Source organism: Chiloscyllium plagiosum, chromosome 4 (genome assembly GCF_004010195.1).
Source record: "Chiloscyllium plagiosum isolate BGI_BamShark_2017 chromosome 4, ASM401019v2, whole genome shotgun sequence".
In the NCBI taxonomy this organism is placed as follows: domain Eukaryota; kingdom Metazoa; phylum Chordata; class Chondrichthyes; order Orectolobiformes; family Hemiscylliidae; genus Chiloscyllium; species Chiloscyllium plagiosum.
The window spans coordinates 111,465,180-111,485,041 of NC_057713.1; the positions used below are offsets into that span (position 1 = coordinate 111,465,180).

The following is a 19,862-nucleotide window of genomic DNA, read 5'->3' on the forward strand; positions in this document are numbered from 1 at the left end:
GCTACTCTTGGTTGAGTAGGCAAATCAGCACCAGTGCAACAGAAAATGCATGCACAAACTTATACTGTACTGTAATTGCAGTAGACTGTGGAAGTAGAGCACAGCAAGGTCAGGAAGATGAAAATGAGGCTCTGCATGCCAATCTGGAGTCACAGAACCTTAGCAGTGACATCAGGTAATGGACAAACTATGTTAAAGCATCGTTCAGAATGTGGTGTCTGAGAAAGGCTGAAGTTCACATAAATCACTCCGGTTTCTCACTTTACTCAGTGTTACATTTGAAAGCACACTTATGAATGTCGGTCCAAAATGGATACAGGTACAGTGTGATACCGCTCTCAAACAGACCAGCTCATGCGCAGCAACAGACTAACACAAATTAGAGCGATTAACTAGCCAAGACATGAAGATTGTTGCCCAAACAAAGATATACCTTTACACAGATTGGCACCTTTGAGGGGAGAAAGGCTAAAACTGAATTAATACTAACCCAACTCAAAAGGGTTTGGTTATATAATCAAAAGATAATCAACCAATTATATAACCAATTATCCAAATGATCTAACCATTCATCCAATGATACGTCTGCAACAAAACAATAGGGCAATTACAGTTCATTAACGCAGATGTTTTTAACAACTGGTTTTGAAATTTGTTGATAAAAGCAGAATTTAATATCAGCAGCATTTTGCAGAGGGCATTAGCAAGTAACAAAAATATATTTTTATTTAAAAAATAGAATCTGATAATCACGGTTCAAAATATAACCCTGGATTATTTTGAAGATTAAGTGGAATTTGGGATTAAAAAAATTTGTTGGGAAAACAGCAAGTTTAAACAGCTTGTTATTGGAATGGAAATAATTACTTTTTTTTTTCTACATAAATCTGAACCTTGTACTATTTATCCCCTTGTACCTAATTTGCCACGAATTTACTGCCACCTTCTCTGCTGCTGCTCATTTCATTTCATTTCTCTACCCTTAAAATATTTTGCATTGCAATTTAACGCTGATCCCAAAAGTCAGCCAACTCCAAAACATCTTGCTGGTCTCACTGTTCTCAGCTCATGCTGCATGCATGTGGTGGACCATTTGAAGGGCAGGGAAAAAAATTAGTAAGTTAGTCATGCTGCGAGATGACTGACCCAACAAGTTCTGGGCCAAATGTTTAATAATAAGCTGTAAACAAACAAAACATTCAACGATGCAAAGTATATTTAAAATTCAACACCTGAAGTGTTCCACTGACACAATTTAGAATTCTTGACAAGTCTTACACTGATCAGGTGGGTCTGATCAAACATGTCAAATTTCATCCAACAGTTCTATGCCCTGACGCTGGAATTCAACTTTTGGAACTTCATTAACTGGGTCTGCAGGTATGTTTGTCAGTTTTTACTGGTCAAATGAATCTCATCTCAATTCCACCCCCAGTTGGTTAGGTAACCTGACCTAGGAAACAAACACAAAGATATCAAATCTTAGCAGGACTTATACACTTAATGGTAAGGTCCTAGGGAGTGTTGCTGAACAAAGACCTTGGAGTGCAGGTGCATTGTTCCTTGAAAGTAGAGTGGGAGGTACATAGGATAGTGAAGGTGGCATTTGGTATGTTTCCTTTTATTGGTCAGAGTACTGAGTACATGAGTTGGGAGGTCATGTTGCGGCTATACAGGACATTGGTTTGGCCACTGTTGGAATATTGCGTGCATTTCTGGTCTCCTTCCTACCAGAAGGATGTTGTGAAACTTAAGAGGGTTCAGAAAAGGTTTACAAGGATATTGCCAGCATTGGAGGGTTTGAGCCACAGGGAGAGGCTGAATAGGCTAGGGCTGTTTTCCCTGGAGCGTTGGAAGCTGAGGGATGACTTTATAAAATCATGAGGGGCATGGATAGGGTAAATAGAAAAAGTCTTTCCGCTGGAGTGGGTGGATCCAGAACTAGAGGGCATAGGTTTAGGGTGAGAGGGGAAAACATACAAAAAGGACCCGAGGAACAACTTTTTCACGCAGAGGGTGGTACGTGTATGGAATGAGCTGCCAGAGAAAGTGGTGGAGGCTGGTACAATTGCAACATTTAAGAGGCAATTGGATGGGTATATGGATAGGAAGTATTTGAAGGGTTATGGGCTGGTTGCTGGCAGGTGGGACTAAATTGGGTTGGGATATCTGCTCGGCATGGAGTTGGACCGAAGGGCCTGTTTCCATGCTGTACATCTCTATGACTCAAAAATAAAATTGTACCTCAAAGCTACCAAAATGTCAGAGACACCACACTTGGAACACAAAACAGAGAGTCAGCTTTCAACATAAAATATAAAATCAATTTATTCTAAACATATTTCAATTTGTGTGAGATACTTGTTTTGGGTTCTGTTGCATTCATTCTACTTTGATTTAATCATTCTATTGGAGCTTAACGATGTAGAGGCACATAAACTGTAGGACTGTATTAAACTTAATAAGGTGCAGAATGCATCATATCAGGAGCTGAGGATGTATTCAACTTAGAGCTAGAGGGCATGGCTAGAATATTTTTTTATGAATGTTTATTAAGGAAGCAAATGTGGACAAATTATTAGTGAACATTGAGGTAAGAGCAGTATTAGATAAGGTGGATTGGATAGACAGGATTTATTGAAAAGACCGATTGTTCTTAGAAAGAATAAGGTAAAAACAATGACTACAGATGCTGGAAACCAGATTCTGGATTAGTGGTGCTGGAAGAGCACAGCAGTTCAGGCAGCATCCGAAGAGCTCGGATGCTGCCTGAACTGCTGCGCTCTTCCAGCACCACTAATCCAGAACTTAAAGAATAAGTCAACTCAACCATTTGCAAGGTCACTACTGGAAATGGCAGTGGAGATAGTAAGATTTTAGCAAACTTGCACTATCTTCCCTATATACAGGGAGGTGCCCAAAAGTTGCTGGGTGACAAGAGAGGGTAATGACAATACAATTAACTATGTCGCTCAATTTATCAATCAGTGTTGAAGTAGTTTAGGTAGCTTTCACAACAGTCATTTTTATATTTGGAATAATTCCTAAACCTCATTAAATAAAATCTCAATGGTCTTGCTTTTGCAAAATTTACTGCCAAGTTTAGATAGAGGAGTGAGTCAGACAAGTTAGAGAAAGGAGACAGATGAATGAAACTAATTAAGAATGCCAAATTTCAAATGATCGCAACAATTTTACAGGAGAAAATGGTTCTGACTGATTGGCAAGTTGCCAGATTCCATGAAGAAAGGAAAAAAGAGAATGATATGCTTCCAAGTTTCCTGCTAATTCAAAAAGATGCAAGGCTTAACTTGTCCCTTTTGTTTGCAGAGCTCATATGTCACTTCTAGTAAGTATGAGACACATTGAGAATGTGCATTGGGTATAAGTAGGCAGGGAAAGAGTTAAGTTCTGAGTTTTGTGAAACAAGAGATTCAGCTGAGCAGGACGCAGATCAGATAAGAACAATGGTGTGCTGCAGGAAAGGGTATTGGGTTAACAAGGGGGAAAAGCAGTCATTATCTAGAGCCATTTAATAATATTGAAAGCATTCAATATGCAAGGACAGCGAACAAGGGGAAAAGTATCCACTGTATGAGTTCCATTAACAAAGTTAAAAACACCCATTGTATAACAGTAAAAGCCTTGGCCTCTGCTATCGATACTCGTTGATCGTAACAGTCACCCAATTAATATGCATGTTGCCATATCTGGATGGTCCTCCCTGTAAAATGACTATATAATTCATTGAGAAGCTGTTAGAGAGAAGACCGTGAACTCATGTCTGTATGCACATGGGCAATTATTTTCTCTCTCTCTCTCTCTCTCTCTCTCTCTCTCTCTCTCGAGCCTGGAATAAAACATTCATAAAATAACTGTGCCTCCGAGCGTTTTGCCTCAACTAAAAGGGCAACAGGATGGCAATATTGACATAGTCGGCAGGATTCAAAAGGATAGCTACGATTGGACAGTGTCAACAGCCACCTGGAGCATCGGTGTCGAAACGGATGGGCCCACAAGGTAAGATTTTTAACATTGGTCCCTCTCTTTATTCCTGTGCTGGAGACTGACCCATCTTCCAATCACTGTCTATCCTACAGATTCCTCGAACGGTAATTAGCTCCGTCGAGAGACAATTTTGCAAGTGCACTGGCAGACTGAGGTTCAAGTCCTCTGCGCAGCATTGGGGGATGGAGGTGCGATTGAGGTTCGAATCCTCTGTGCGGTACTGGGGTTTTGAATCCCCTGGGGTGTGATTGAGGTTCAAGTCCCCTGCGCTACACTCGGTAAATTGGGTCTTTCATCCCAGTTTGGAAAAACCTGTCATGATAATCCTCATGAGGAGTTAAATTATTGTGGACGGAGCGCCGACTGAACAATTTGTTGGGAAACGAATAATGGCCTTTGGTGGGGAGCTTGGGATCCAGATAAAATATTCAAAGTGCAGGCTGAGGTGTGGAATTCTAATATTTTGCAAAAATGGAAAGATTTATTTACTCATTGGAGAACAGTGGCGACCCGAATAAATGAAAGATCGCACCAAATTTCTTGGGAACACAGCGCTAAATGTATAAATATTCCTGCTACTGATGACAAAAGGGAAAACTAGCCATTGGGAGGTTTTGAAGGCATTATGTGGAATGTACGAACTTAAATCTAAATCTGCTAAAGACAAAAGGGAGAAAGTGTCATGCAGGCAACATTGGACACGTCTGGACTCCAGGCTTTATTTGATAGCGGGCAAGATTCCGATGAAACTTATTTGCCCTGTAACTCCCCCTACTGCACCAATGGCAAATCTTTATCCCCAACCGACAATCAGTCCCGGACCCTCCAAAGCTCTGCCACAGAACTCCACCCCCTCCTCCCCTGCACCCAGTCCTCCCAAGCTATTCCTAACATCCTCCATGGAAGCCAGAGTGGTTCCCAGAAACCCTGACAAAACATGTATTTGACTGGGTGTCCAGATCTTGATTCCCTGAGTAATGCGTCCAAATCTGATTCTGAGGCGCACTCCTCAATGAGTACTAATGCTATGACTAATCATCCCAGAACCTGAACCACCGCACCACAACGCCATTGTTCAAAAGCCCACAGTCCCTGACTACAGCTCATGGAAACCACAGGAAAATGTGGATGATTATGAATGGCATCCCAGACAAAAAGATCACACCCGAAAATTTTATTGAACATCTCATGAGTACTACCTAAATCTACCAAGCCACACACGGGATCTTTTTAGTCTCTGTTGCAAACTGGCAAGAGTCCTTGAAGAACCATGCAACTTGGGAGGCCTTTGCTACTGCCGTCCCGAGAGAAAGTGACCAAACCAATGCAATCTGAAATGCTCTGCGCTGCACCCTTCAAAAACCCATTGATCTTACCAAGATTCTAAACTGTAGACTTTTACAACAGGTTCTGTTCCTCTTATGCCACCTCTGGTGGTGATACCTCCTTTAAAGGTGGGTAACATCTCCACCCAGTTCAATGCAGTGTCTCCTTGACGGAATAGGTAAACCCATCCGTACTCATGCCTAGATCAGTCAGAAAAAAGTAGGTCCCAGATGAAATTACTGGTCACTCACTTCTGGAGTTTGAAGAAGTGTGGCCCACTTGTGACTGTTGTGAACTCAACAGCCTACTGCAAATGGGCAGACATTTAAGCATGAAATGATTCAGGGACCGGTCTACAATACGGCCCCACAATATGACACTGCAGGCTATCAAACCACTGCCCTGTGTCCCAGGGTGAGCTAATCCATGCAGCCATCGCTATACCACATAACCTAATGGTCCAGTGAAAACCCTCGTTACACCAGATACCCCTCCTCGTCCTGGCCTGGACATGGAATTTGCAAGATCAGGGCCGGGGACCTCAACACATCCCCCAGACAAATTGTTTCACCTGTGGTTCCTTTGGCCACTGAAGACACGACTGTGCACTTTGTCAGGCTCACTGGACCCTTTAAAATGACTGTAATTCATTGAGAAGCTGTTGTTCGAGAGAAGACCATGAACTCATGTCTCTGTGCATACGGGCAAGGGTTCTCTCTCCAGATACTGGAATAAAGGAAGGCAAAACAAGGAAGGCTTTGACTGAAGGGGGGGATGGGACAACAACATTATGAGCTTAACTGATTACCTTAAATTAGTTGTTAAAGTAATAGTACAGTCACAATTGTTCAGCAAGTGTTCCCTAACAACAGAATTACATTTTACAGCAAACATTCTGCTCTACGTTTTGCAAGTGCAGGTTAGTCAAATACAGTCAGTGCTCAGTCTATTACAAATAACCAAAGGAATATACTGCTTGATACAATCAGCCATGGATGTATGGCCTACATACTTGGCATTGAACCAGCAATGAAATTCAAATACAACGTTACTCAGTTATGTAGTAGGCAGCATATCTTTTTAGACTGACAGCAGCATCCTGTCAGTGGAAAATACCATTTGCATAGACACGACATAGCAGCAGTGTGAAATGGCTTGCTTAACCTGTTTTAAATTTTTGAGATACTTCATCCCTCCAGGGTAGTCACTCCTCAACAGCAGTGAAAAAAATTCTATATTCACTGTTTTCCTTGACAGTTTATTCCACATGCTTACTAGCATTCTGAAATACTTCAGTATAACCCACTCTGACCTGTTCAATAGTCAGTGAGACTCATTCAAAAGTACATTGCAGCACATTTCAAAAAGGACCTCAACATACTGAACACAGCTCCCAACATGTAAAACTAGAGCTGTTTTCAGAATGCTTGGCTGCAGCAGTCAAGCAACAGACCAAAATGCTTGTTCCATCATATGAAATGTAGATAAACAAAACTGTGCAGCTTTAATAAAAGTGGTTTTTTCCATTAAGTATTGTAAAGTGAACAATTAAAAATCTACTAACCATCTCCCAAAGAAATCCATGTTGGTAAGGTCTAGAGTTGTGACAGAATACATCCTCATTTGCCAAACCTCTCTTAAATGCTAGCATACGAAGAAAGATGGAAAATATGCAATATTAGTTTAGAAAGATGTTCAGTGGGCTAGCTGGATAGAATTTTGATGGTCAAGGGTTATGAGAAAATGATGACAGGAAAGTGAAGCCAACACAAGAAGACTGGCCATGATCTTACTGAATAATGCAGAAGGCTGAAAGTGAAGAAGTGGCCAACTCCTGTGCCTAAGTTCTATGTGAAGTGCATCTCAGAAGCAGAGAAACAAGTGCTTCACCCCACGCAGGACAGCAAACAGCTAGAAAGGACACACTGCAAGCTTCAAAACAGACTTGCCATTTAGGATTAGACTTTAAAACATAGAAATAAGTTAATCAAATCTGCTTCACTATTCAATGAGATTGTGACTGGTTTAATAATTAATGCCCCTTTTCTACTTTTGCCCTGTAATCCTTGATTACCTTACTGGTAGTATCCAAGACCGATAAAAGGGCACCAGAAACTAGATCTTTATAAACATCAGGCATTTTACCCAAGAGCAAAAGTTGAAAATGTTTGGCAACTAATCAAGAATTTTGTAACGATCATAACAACCCTAACAAAGTGACTAATAGATATTCAGGTCTAAAACAGCAGTGCTAAAAAAAATAACAAAAATGAAATTTTGAGAAAGAGTAGACAGCAAAACAACATCCAAAGCTTCAACTGCATTTCCACGCATCACTTATTGTATGCGTTGCTCCTGATTCAGTTTCCTCTGCGTTGAGATGACCGGACACCTTCTTGCAAAGTGATTCAGAGAACATCTCCGAGACACCCATACCAATCAACCCCACCGGCCCATGACCGAACAGTTCAAGTTCTTCCCCCACCACTCTGCCGAGGACATGCAGGTCCTGAGTCTGCTCCACAGCCGCTCCCTCACCACCCGACGCCTGGAGGAAGAACGGCTCATCTTCTGCCTCAGGACCCTTCAACTCCATGACATCAATGTGGACTTCACCAGTTTCCTCATTTCCCCATGAAGGGCTTTTGCCCGAAATGTTGATTTTCCTGCTCCTTGGATGCTGCCTGATCTGTTCTGCTTTTCCAGCACCACTCTAATCTTGAACAAAACCTTACAAATAACTGAGGGAGAACTGATAATTCCCACACTTTAGTCTGATTTACAACAGTTAAACTGAAATTGGATGCAAAGAAAAATAGAAGATTAAGTTTGCTTTTACAAGAGCAACTAAGTCCATATCATTTGATTGCATTGGTAAACTAGAGTGAACCTCCAAATCAAATTGTGTCACCCAATAAGGAGAAAGATTTGTATTTAGATTTTAAAGGCAGCAAGGAGTATGGGAAGAAAGCAGGAAAATGGTATTAAGATACAGGATAGGCCATTATCATATTTCAGAGCAGAGCAGGCCTGATGGCAGACTCCTGCTTCTAGTTTCCACAATTACTACACTCTTCCATAATCTTAAGTACGCAGCAGTGATAACCATCCCACTGATGTGGAAAACATGGTTTCATTTGCACACAGTCAGGTTCCACATGCAGTTATGAGAGAATAACCAGGTAACCATGAGGGATAAATATTGATGCAAAGTCAAAGATAAAGGTTAAAGGTAAAGTTGCCATAATGTAAGAGAACGAGAGAGACAACAACCAAGTAGTGGTTTAACCTGAGGATCAGCAAGCGTCTGACAAGGGGAGAGGCTGAGAAGAAGAGTCCTTCATGATAACCACAACTATTGCAGGAATTGAACCCGGGCTATAGGCATCACTCTGCATTACAAACTGGCCATGCAGCCAAATGAGCAAACCAACCTTAACAATGGCTGGGGAACTGTTACATGCCCCCAAAGGGGAAGGAGGCGGCATCAAGTTAACATTTAATTGAAAGATCACATCTCCGACAGTGCAGCACACCCCTAAGAAATACATTGGCAAACAAAATGAAATAAATAAAACTAGTTTTATGAACAGCTAAGATGCAGAATGCACTGGATCACTATTGAAAGATAAAAATTTCCAAGGTGACCAAAGAAAGGCAGGAGAGTTGGATGATGCCAGTTGTTCTTGCTGTAAGAATACAAAGGCCTGCTTCACTGTTGGAAATGCAATGCTATTCCATCAACAACACTACTAAAGAGCACTCCTAAAATGAATGAACTACTCAAGTCTAGATGTCTACAACCACCTGAAGGAGCAGCGCTCCAAAAGCTAGTGCTTCCCAAGTGATCAGTTTGACATGTGTATGACAAAAATTTGAACCCCAACAACAGATGCACGGGAGTTACAGTTATAGGCCATGCCGGAGGAGAGGTGAGAGTGGACAAGGGCAGGGTGCAGCATGAAGGGGTGTGATGTGGCCCCAATGGTAAACCCTGTCTACCGCAATCGTTATTCCCATTCTATGCCAAACTGACACACGGTAAGGACCATGTGTCAAAAAAAAAAAGGGGGGGGTGATGTATGACAGTATTTCAGCACACTGGTACACAAAGGGATTCACTCATTACTCAGAAATATTGTGAATTATGTGTTACCTGTGCCACTAATAACGTGGGAAGGGGAATACAGATGAATCAGGCAGCACAACCCCAACGACCCTTTTGAACATTTACAGGTGGATTTCATTGAACTAACACCTAGCGAAGGGAAAAGGTATTGTCTGGTAATAGTTGATATGTTTTACATTACAAGTGACAAACTCATCCCCACACTTAAGATCTCTCCATCATCATGCTGAACAGGATAGATTGAACCGCACTAGCAACACAGAACTCAGGCATCCATTGGCCCACTGGCAGAATGGTATTCACAACAATCTATAACATTATGACCTGACATATCCTCCCACTTATCATGACAATCAAGCCAGAGGATCTAGTGACGATACCAACATATGACTACTGGTGTGCCAGCAGCATAAACAGCATGCATTAGACAAAGCCAAGTGATCCCACAACCACAGGATCAGATCCATGATTTCTAATACTACAACATGAAGTCATGCGTGTTGGTGGACAATTAAACAAGTTATTAGAGGCAGAGGATCCACAAATACCCCATTGCCAATGATGAGGCAGTCCAGCACATGTGTAAAAAAAAAGCTCAAGTATTTACAAACATCTTCAGCCAGAAGGGAGTAGATAATCCATCTTGGCATCCATGAAGTACCTGGCATCACAGATACCAGCTTTTAGCCAATTTAATTCATTATGTGACATTAAGAAACAGCTGCAAGCATTAGTCAACAACATCCACATCCATGAATAAACAAAAGCAAATGTTTTGAACTATTAGCCAACTCCCACATAAAAGTTATTAAATTATACCAAATGTTATATCATCCCCATCTCAACCTTACTTTCCATTGTCTCCCTTCTCATGGGAGAGATAAAATTTCCACAGTAGTATGGCAACTTACTGAAACAAAAACAGTGTTGGATAAACTCATCAGGTCAAGCACATCTGCACAGAGAAAAATGGAGTTAGCATTTTGAGTCCAATGACTCTTCCTCAGAACCATAGCAATTTATGGTCCTGATCACTTGCACTGGCGATTCTCATGCCATTGCAATGATAGATATTTAAGCATCTATGAAATATTGGCAACCAAAATCCAATTTGAAACATCAATTAAACTGGCAAGGGAATAGTTCCTTTTTCACCAGTTGCTGCAAGTTCAATTTAATTCCCAGAAGGAAGTATTTCACAGCTGATTTTGCGCAACTAGAATGCTGTCTGGAATAAAGTACTTTTCTAGCGAAAACAGCTGTTAACTAACTAAGATGTGAATATTTGATTTGATTTATAATCACCACATTTACCGAGGTGCATTGACAAGTGTTGCCTTTCGTGTTTTACAGTAGGATAGTAAAAGTGCATCAGGGTAACAGAACACAGTGCAGGATACAATGTTTAGCTGCTGAGAAGATGCAAACAAGACTTTGAAAAGCTTTCACATGAGTCAGCACATACGTCAGTTCTGCATGATTCATCCGTTGTTGTTCTATTTACATATGATTCTTGAAGCTGAAAAATGCTAAGCAGAGTCTCATTCACAGGGGTTCATCAGAAATTCATTAAAATGTACGTGATAGGATCTTTGGATTTCAAACTTATCAAAACACCATATTAACCTGCCTCTCCCAAGGTTGCCTGTAACGTGAAATTTACCACACAAGTCAGCCACGAGTAAAATCTGAGCCGCATGCTGAATACCTTCATTTAGCTCTAAGCTGAGGCAACAAATCACAACCAGAGCTTGAAAGAAAATCTCAGGAGATTCCAGCTGCAGTTCCTCACATCTGTAATCTCAACCATATCCCTTGCAGTAGCAGACTGACTTCACTACTAGAGCTGATCACATTTAATAATACAGCCGAACCTCTGTTTGAACAGAGATAAGAACACCTTCAGCCAACTTTCTGATAGAAGTGTAACACTTTTAAACCGCCTAGATATCATGTTAATGTTAACAGAGACAGGAAGAGACTTTACATTTCACTTCATGTTTTAAGGATATAAAGTCTGACTTGCACTTTTCTAAGAACGTGTTGGAGGACAAGGCATTAATTAGAGTAGTCTTATCTCCAGATTCAGGGAAATGCAAATAAAAGCAATTGACTTTATCTTGAAGACAAGCAGAAGTTCACACAAAATCCAAAGCAGTTTTAAACCTGTATCTATTACCACCAGAAATATTCAACATTCGTTTAAATTATAATGTCAGACAGACCCTGTTATGCACAAATTAACTGTAACTTTTGCCACATAAACAATTAATTTTGAAATGCCATGATTGTTATGAAAGGTTTAGATTGTCTCAGAGTCTGAAAGCCACAACATAACAGCAGGTTCATTCTCCGAAGCTGCTTTAATCATTAGACCGAATTTCACTGAAGTATTCTGATCAAAACTGTAAAATCCCCATTCTGAACTCCACAGGTGGAAAAGTACAATTTAAAATGTTGTTTAATTCATTTCATAATCCTTCAATTTAATTGCAGCAGGAACAGTAATTCAGAGGTTAGCACTACTGCCTCACAGCACCAGGCACCCAGGTTCGAATCAACCCATGTTTGTATGGGGTTTCTTCTGGGTGATCCAGTTTCCTCCCACAATCCAAAGATGTGCAGGTTAAGTGAATTGGCCATGCTAAATTGCCCATAGTGTTCAGGGATGTGTAAGTTAGGTACATTAGTCAGTGGTAAGTGTAGAGTAATAGGGGAATGGGCGAAAGTGAGGACTGCAGATGCTGGAGATCAGAGTCAAGTGTGTGGTGCTGGAAAAGCATAGCAGGCCAGGCAGCATCCGAGGAGCAGGAGAATCAACATTTCAGGCAAAAGCCCTTCATCAGGACACCACTTTCCTCTGTCATCAGCATTGGGAATGGAAATTTGGGGTCTTCATGTCATGCTTGCAACAAACCTTTGAATATCTAACTAGCTTTGGTTGCCTCTTCCTACAAATAAATCCGATGGGATGCTATCATCTTCCTACAAGTGTGCAAAAACTGTAGTAAACCTGATGAGCTTCTCAGTCACACATACATCTTCCATGACAATATGCACTGCACAGCAGGACATCATTTCTGACAATTTCAGGGTGAAGAATGGAGTGAAACAGAACCATACCTAGCCCCAAAAGAAAACATTTTTTTTTTTTTACAAGTCTACAGGAGTACGTGCTACTGAAAAATCTTCAATTTTTGTACCTCTCCATCAAGCTTGTTAATCTAGACCTCTTAAAAAGAGAATTAAAACTTAGTCAGACACTTGGCTGAGATTTGGATGGGTATATGAATAGGAAGGGTTTGGAGGGATATGGGCCAGGTGCTGGCAGGTGGGACTAGCTTGGGTTGAGATATCCGGTCGGCAAGGATGGGTTGGACCGAAGGGTCTGTTTCCATGCTATACATCTCTATAACTCTATGATCAAAAGGCCAGTAAGAGAATTAAATGCTTAACAACATCAAAGAATGAGAGATAGAAAGGAAACCAAATTCCACAGCTTATGGTTTTGGAGGTGGACAGCCTTCAGTAGGCCAAGTATCTTTGAAAATGTTCAGCATTTATATTCTCAGAACCAACTGGATCGGTTTGGACAGTTTGTTGCCAATCCAAACGGTCTGTTTGCAAATATTCCTCGAGGTTATGACGCCCAAGATGATTCCTAGGTAGAAATTCATATTAACTTTAACATTATCAGGGATGTGAAAGAGCCCAGAATTGAATGAGTGCAGGTATCTTTGAGGGATGAAAAATTATAATTTAAAACCAAGGCATGACTCAAGCATAAGCCAATGTAGTTAATCAGCAGGGAGTGATGGGCTCATAAGACTTAACACGAGTTAGCACAAGGCAGCCGTAATTTATATGACCTTATGCGCATGGGGAGTGGAAGACAGGATATCAATTGCTGTGTTGGAGTAGTCAAATCTAGACCTAATGGAGGCATCTGTAACAGACTAGCTGAGGCAGTGGAGGTGGTCGTCTATGTTGTGGCAGTTGAAATAGACTGTTATAGTTGTGTAGATAGAAGCTTATCTCAGAATCAAGTATATCACAAAGATTGCAGGGGTATGGTTCTGCCTCATAACTACATGGGAGGAGGGACAGAGTCTGTGAGGTAAATTGACTTTTTAACCCCACACCCATCTTCATGATAACAAAAGCATGTTTGTTAATATTCCCAGATGACTCCTATCGGTGAAGATAGATGTCAAGACTTTAATTGTACCAACCTTCTCTCCATTTTCCTCACTTTAGTAGTGCAACTCAGCTCCAACAAATTCCCCACTGACATAGGGATAATCTACAAAATACATAGGAAGTTGTTCATTCTGGCTCATGTGTGAAATCACTCAGAAATTGAGCTCCTGGCTATTGTTGAGTCTATGATAAGAATGGGCCTTTCACTAAATACTCAAAAACAAGGTCCTCATCCAATATTTCAGTTCCCATATCATGGCACCCCTTCCTGTCAATTAATATCAAGAGAGAAATCCTGGAAATTACAGATAATTTTCCACATTTGAGGAGCCACATCCTGATGAAAGCAGACACGATGAAATTCATTACTACTTCCATTGTGCTTGCTCAGTCTTTGTTTGACAGAATAAAATAGCATTTCAGCACAAGGATCTCAAACCCAAGACTAAGGTCAGCATTCACCAGATAGCCATAATTCAGAGAAGCTTGAACGCTCTATAGACTTGGACAACCCTGCAGGAGGCACCTCAAAGCACTAGAGAAATATAATCAACAACCACTTTGCAAGATTCCCCCAAATCCAGTGGCAAGAGAGGCATTCCAACAATGACTTGTCCCAAGCAACTTGTCCAGTGACAAGACACGAAACACTTAAAGCCAGTTCAGTTAGAATGCCTAACACAAGATTCCCAAAGCAGTTGCATTACTGAGAAGTTGGTTCTGGTCAGCAATTTCCAGAACAGCAGAAACACTTTCAGTAGGCCAAGTATCTTTGAAAATGTTCAGCATTTATATTCTCAGAACCAACTGGATCAGTTTGGACAGTTTGTTGCCAATCCAAATGGTCTGTTTGCAAATATTCCTAGAGGTTATGACGCCCAAGATGATTCCTAGGTAGAAATTCATATTATCTTTAACTTTAAATCTATAAAGCATTTGAAAACTTTAAAATTTGACTTTGTTTTGCAGACAACTTTAAACTCTGTTTACACCTTTGCTTATGAACCATTTCCAAAAATTTGAATCTCCAGTTATTTATTGGGGATTAAAGCCACAAGTTGCCACAATTTCAAATAAGCTGAACTAAATTTAATTGAAAAGTCAAAGGATACAATGTACAAGATTGATCTAATACTCTAATTTCACATCTAATGAAGTTAACAAATTGTAGTCAAACACATCACACTTTGTACATTAAATGGCAGATGCAAACAGAACAGATCCTAAAAATTACTCAACAATCCATCCACCAAGTACAACTACTGAGATTCACAATCTTTAAAACTCTGTCCCCTCAAAAGATTTCTGTTCTCCTCTTAGATCGAGCCACTGATTTTCTTCAGAAGTGACTTTCAATTACCACTGCCTTGACAACAGCTCACATCCCAGTAGAATCCAAATACCTTCCTTTCCATCAAATGCTAGTTTCATCAGCAGGCCACGGCTGCTTACTTGCGCAAACAGTTCTCTAGCAGACAGCTTCTTTTCAACTCCACTAAGCTCATTACTGCCCGAGGCTTCTAAAAACCAACTGCCCGAAGCATGGATACAGCAACCTCCCCAGCTCCCAAAAGGTTGATGGATTTATCTGAACCCAAACTGTATGGAGCCAGCTAACAGCAGTAGATCTGTGTTACTTGTTACAACATCTAATCAAGAGTCCTATCCCTGTTCTTAGGCAAAGTCATTTTAACATTTAAGACACTTAGTTACCAACTCTCACTCTCCATTGCTGTTAAGTTACAGAGGATGAACAAAACAAATTATCTCACAGCTATTAGTGCAAAGAGATTAATCCACATGTGTGTATGTTGAAATCAAAAGTACTATATGAGGATATGATGAAAGCAGTACTTATCTAATCAAGCAGAAAATCCAGAAATGTGACCTGTCTGACATTTCACCACACCCTGTCTGCTCACTACTTGTTTATGTCCATTTCCTAAGCTGTGGACTACTTTTAGTTTGGAGGTCTCACAATTTCTACTTTTTGAGATCTCTCTGCCACTTACAATTTAAGAGCTAACTACATCATATTTCTCCTACAATTCAAGCTAGTTTCCTTCAAAGTTCACAATTTTTCCATACCTCCAAATAATCTCTCTTTCCTTACACAATGTTCAAACTGAGCTTGGACAGATTGTACCTAGGGCCAGACACAACATCTTCACTTTAACATCATATCCACACTTCCATCTAGCGTGATGCATGATGTTAGACTACAAAACATTGATGTTATGTAGACACTACATATAGATTGCATTATACAACTGTGGTTTCAACATAAAGTCACCTTTGATTCTAAATTAAACACAAAATACAGTGGATGCACGAAATCTGAAACAAACGCAATGCTGGAGAAACTCACCAGGTTTGGTAGCATCTGTGAAGTTAACATTGAGTGCAGTATGACCCTCCCTCAGAAATGCTTTCAACAATCACATTGGATTCAATGCATTAACTGTTTTGCCGCAGATGCTGCGATACCTACTGGGTTTCTCCATAATTCTCTTATTACATACCTGCGGCAGCATTCTCTGCTTCAGATGCAGCATGTTTCAGCATACAAGTGTCATAACAATTCATACTTTCTAGAAAAATACACAATCTGGAGACTGCTTTAAAAATGGTAATGGATTTATTTGCACTGCTCTAATGTTTCAATTCAATTTGACAATGAATTCAAAACTCAATAAAATCCAAAGGACACAGATTATTGGTTTAAAACAAGTGAAATTGTGAAGGAAACACCCTGAAATATTAATAAGCCTTTACTCATTTCCATCAAGTCAATTTTGTGGTCCTTCTGCTTTATATCTCAAACATGTCTACATCTCTGTTTCAGAGTTGACGTGGAAAAATGCTGTAACCAATGAAGCAAACTGTGGTTATTGTGTAGTTTTTACAGGAACAAAAAGAATCTGGAGGAGAGGAGTTTCTCCTTTAGTCACTTCTTTTGTATATTTAAAAATCCTTCCTCCTCCTCCTCAAAAATCACTACAGAGATACAAGTGAACATAAAGATACAGTAAAAAGATATTCCTAAGCATTATCAGCAGCTTTTATGCCAGTAAATTTTACTTGCCAGTTCTCAGGTGGAACACAAACACTCCCAGTCAAATAACAGTTAATGATATTTAATTGCCCTCTAAAATTTTTAGATCGGTTTTAGAAAATTCAGATCGGAGGGATTTAGCATCCACATTTCTGGTTCTGACTTCTGTAGACTGACAACACACTTGTGGATCTAGTTCATACCTTGGAGGTATAGATCCTCCCTCTAGCACACAAAACTAGATCTAACAATTGTAAACATTGGCAGCTGGCTCCCAAATATGAAGGTACTGGAACTTGAAAGGGTTCAGAAAGATTTACAAGGATGTTGCCAGGGTTGGAGGGTTTGAGCTGCAGAGAGAGGCTGAACAGGCTGGGGCTGCTTCCCAGGAGCATCGGAGGTAGAGGGGTGACTCTACAGAAGTTTATAAAATTATGAGGGGCATAGATAGGGTAAATAGACAAGGTATTTTCCCTAGGGTGGGGGACGTCCAGAATTAGACAGCAGAGGTTTAAGGTGAGAAGGAAAAATTTAAAAGGTATCTAAGGGGCAACCTTTTCACACAGAGGGTGGTGTGTGCGTGCATGCGTGGGGAATGAGCTGCCAGAGGAAGTGGTGGTATAATTACAACATTTAAAAGACATCTGGATGGGTATATGAATAGGAAGGGCTTAGAGGGATATGGGCTGGCAAATGAGACTAAATTAGGTTGAGATATCTGGTCGGCATGGACGAGTTGGACTGAAGGATCTGTTTACGTGCTGTACACATCTCTAGAAGTCTCTAATTTGTAGAAGGGTAATACAAAAACATGAACGTTGTAAATACTTGCACTGTGATTTATCACGTTTAAACATTCCAAAACTACTTTACAATTTTCTCAGGTACTGTACCCATTCACAAAGCACAACAGGACTTCGCCAAGTTCAAAACAATATCACCACAAGTCGTTGAAATATTTTGCGGCAGGAGAAAAAAAAATAGCGGTGCAGTGAGCAACACTTCAGAAGCGGGTCCAGTTCGTGAAAACTGGCCTCCTAAACACTCGAGATGGACCATTTAAAAAAAAACTATCACCTTTAAAAATACCTCTTAAAGCGGAGTTAAAATCAAATGTCCACAATCTCAAGACTAGCTCCACACTTCCAAAGATGTCGACGTACAACTTACAAGGCTTCTTGTTTACCCAAAACTACAGGAACATGTGCAACTATTGGAAAGGATTTTTAAGTCCAAAGCCAGACGTAACCAACTTATCTTCACCGCTGCACATCTCCAGCCTTCACCGCCTTCGGTTATTTTTAAAGCGGCTTTTTTTTTAAAAAAAAAACTCAAACCCGGGGACGGCAAATGAATGAGGATGGAAAAGAAATGCAATTCCCCACCCGCTCCAGAACTCCAGGAGTTGTTGGGAGGGGGAGGAATGGGGGAGGGGGAGGAATGGGGGAGGGGGAGGAATGGGGCAGGGGATGGGGGGTCCCTCTTTGCTCCGAGGGAAGTGTCTGGATTCTCAGCCTCCCTTTGTTGGAGCGAGTGGTCAGCTCTGCGAGCCCCTGGACACCCACCATGGCAACCACATCCGGGCAGGAGACCCCCACTGCCCCCCTCCCGCCACCCGGGCTCGGGGCCGGGCCCAGACCGAGCTCGGCCACTGCTCCCCTCCCACCTCAGGGTCAGCGAGATAAGGCCCTGGGCCACCCCGCGGTGGGGGAGGGGGTGGGAGACAGGATCCATCACTGACCTTCCCCCTCGGCCGCCCCCAGTCCCCAGGTTCACCACCACCGCCCCCCCAGTCCATCAATCCCCGGGCCCCTGGTGAACAATACCCCCGCTGCCCCTCGCCATGTTGGGAAAGCAGCCGAACCAGCTTCCACCCCACCCCGACCATCACTCACCCAGCACTCCGGAGGCACCGATCATGAGCAGCAGGCAACCAAGCGCCGCGCTCTGAGAGGCTCCGGCTCCAACCATGGCCGCAAAGCCGCCCCGTCCTCCCCCTCACCAGAGCCGCTACTTTCCAGTCGGAGTAAACCCAACCGCCGCTGCCGCCGCCGCGACTACAGCATAATACGGGCCTCCCCACTGGCTGCTTCAGCGACACCACCCCCTCACTCTCCGCCATCATGAGACGAGCCCAGTGAATGGCTCCTCGCCGGCACCCGAGCGACGCGCGCCCTCATTCGTCGGGTCTAATCCAATCACAGCGTGTCCTCACCCGCGCGCCCTCCAACCGGCTGTCGGGCCTGGATGATCTCCTATTGGGAGATAAATCCCCCACACTTCGGGGTGCACCACATTCCATTGGGTGGCTGTAGGAACGATTCCTTTTGATTGGTTACTAGTGCCCATCTCGTGATGAGACTCACTGATAGGTGCCGGCTCGGCTCCGAACCTCATTCATTGGTCTCTGTCTGCACACTTCGTCCCAGAATCAGACGTAGCCTGTGATAGGAGGACCGATCACAACTGGACTGGCCTCTATGTTAGGCGCCTTTTAATTGGCCCAACCCTCAGTCCCCGCCTCCTTTTGTTTGCAAAGTCATCCTCAAAGAGCCAATGGAATATCCATCTTTGGTTTCTCAGTTCTCACCTCCTTGTGTCTTGCACCAATTTTCCTTTTGTCTTTCTCTTCCCTACCTTTGCTCCTTCTTTACTTGATTTAAAGCCCGTTACTTGATGTTTTCTCACTTTCTCCCCACCCCACCCCATCCCATTCTTAGGACTAGAACCTAAACAAAACACTGCGGGTGTTGGAATCAGAGCATCCTGAAAACAATGTGTTGGGGAAGGGTAACAGTATCGATTAAGATAAATATTGTACTGCGGGAGATACATGTCCCATCTATATGTCTGGACCTAAGGAAGAAAAGAAAATGTATAATTGCCTGGTACCAAGCCATCAACTGGATGGAGAGATGTAGAGGAACAAATTTGCAAGTACATTATAGCAAGGTGCAACAATGATAGAGTGCTGCTAAAAAAAAGCCGCCGAGGAAATACGTTTGTTGTGCAGCCAGTGTGAATCCGACTACCATTTTGAAGAGAAACTGGAAAACGTTTCAATATTAATATAGTCAAATATAGCACATTCACTAAATAAAACCCGAAAGAACTGCAGATGCTGTAAATAAATGAGAGAAACAT

The 19,862-nt window shown here is 41.8% G+C and overlaps 1 protein-coding gene across 2 annotated transcripts in view; it reads right to left on the reverse strand.

Moving 5' to 3' along the window:
* tgfbr1b (transforming growth factor, beta receptor 1 b) overlaps window positions 1-18,793 on the reverse strand; it is a 62,443-nt gene extending 43,650 nt beyond the window's left edge. Inside the window, exon 1 of one of the 2 annotated variants that reach the window (XM_043688958.1) lies at window positions 18,614-18,793. In XM_043688958.1, coding sequence (XP_043544893.1) covers window positions 18,614-18,689 — 76 coding nt within the window. In that variant the 5' untranslated portion in view covers window positions 18,690-18,793. Of the gene's footprint in view, window positions 1-1,232; window positions 1,321-18,613 lie in introns of those variants that run through there. The other variant, XM_043688957.1, reaches the window with a different exon arrangement.
* Between the last annotated feature and the right edge of the window lie 1,069 nt (window positions 18,794-19,862).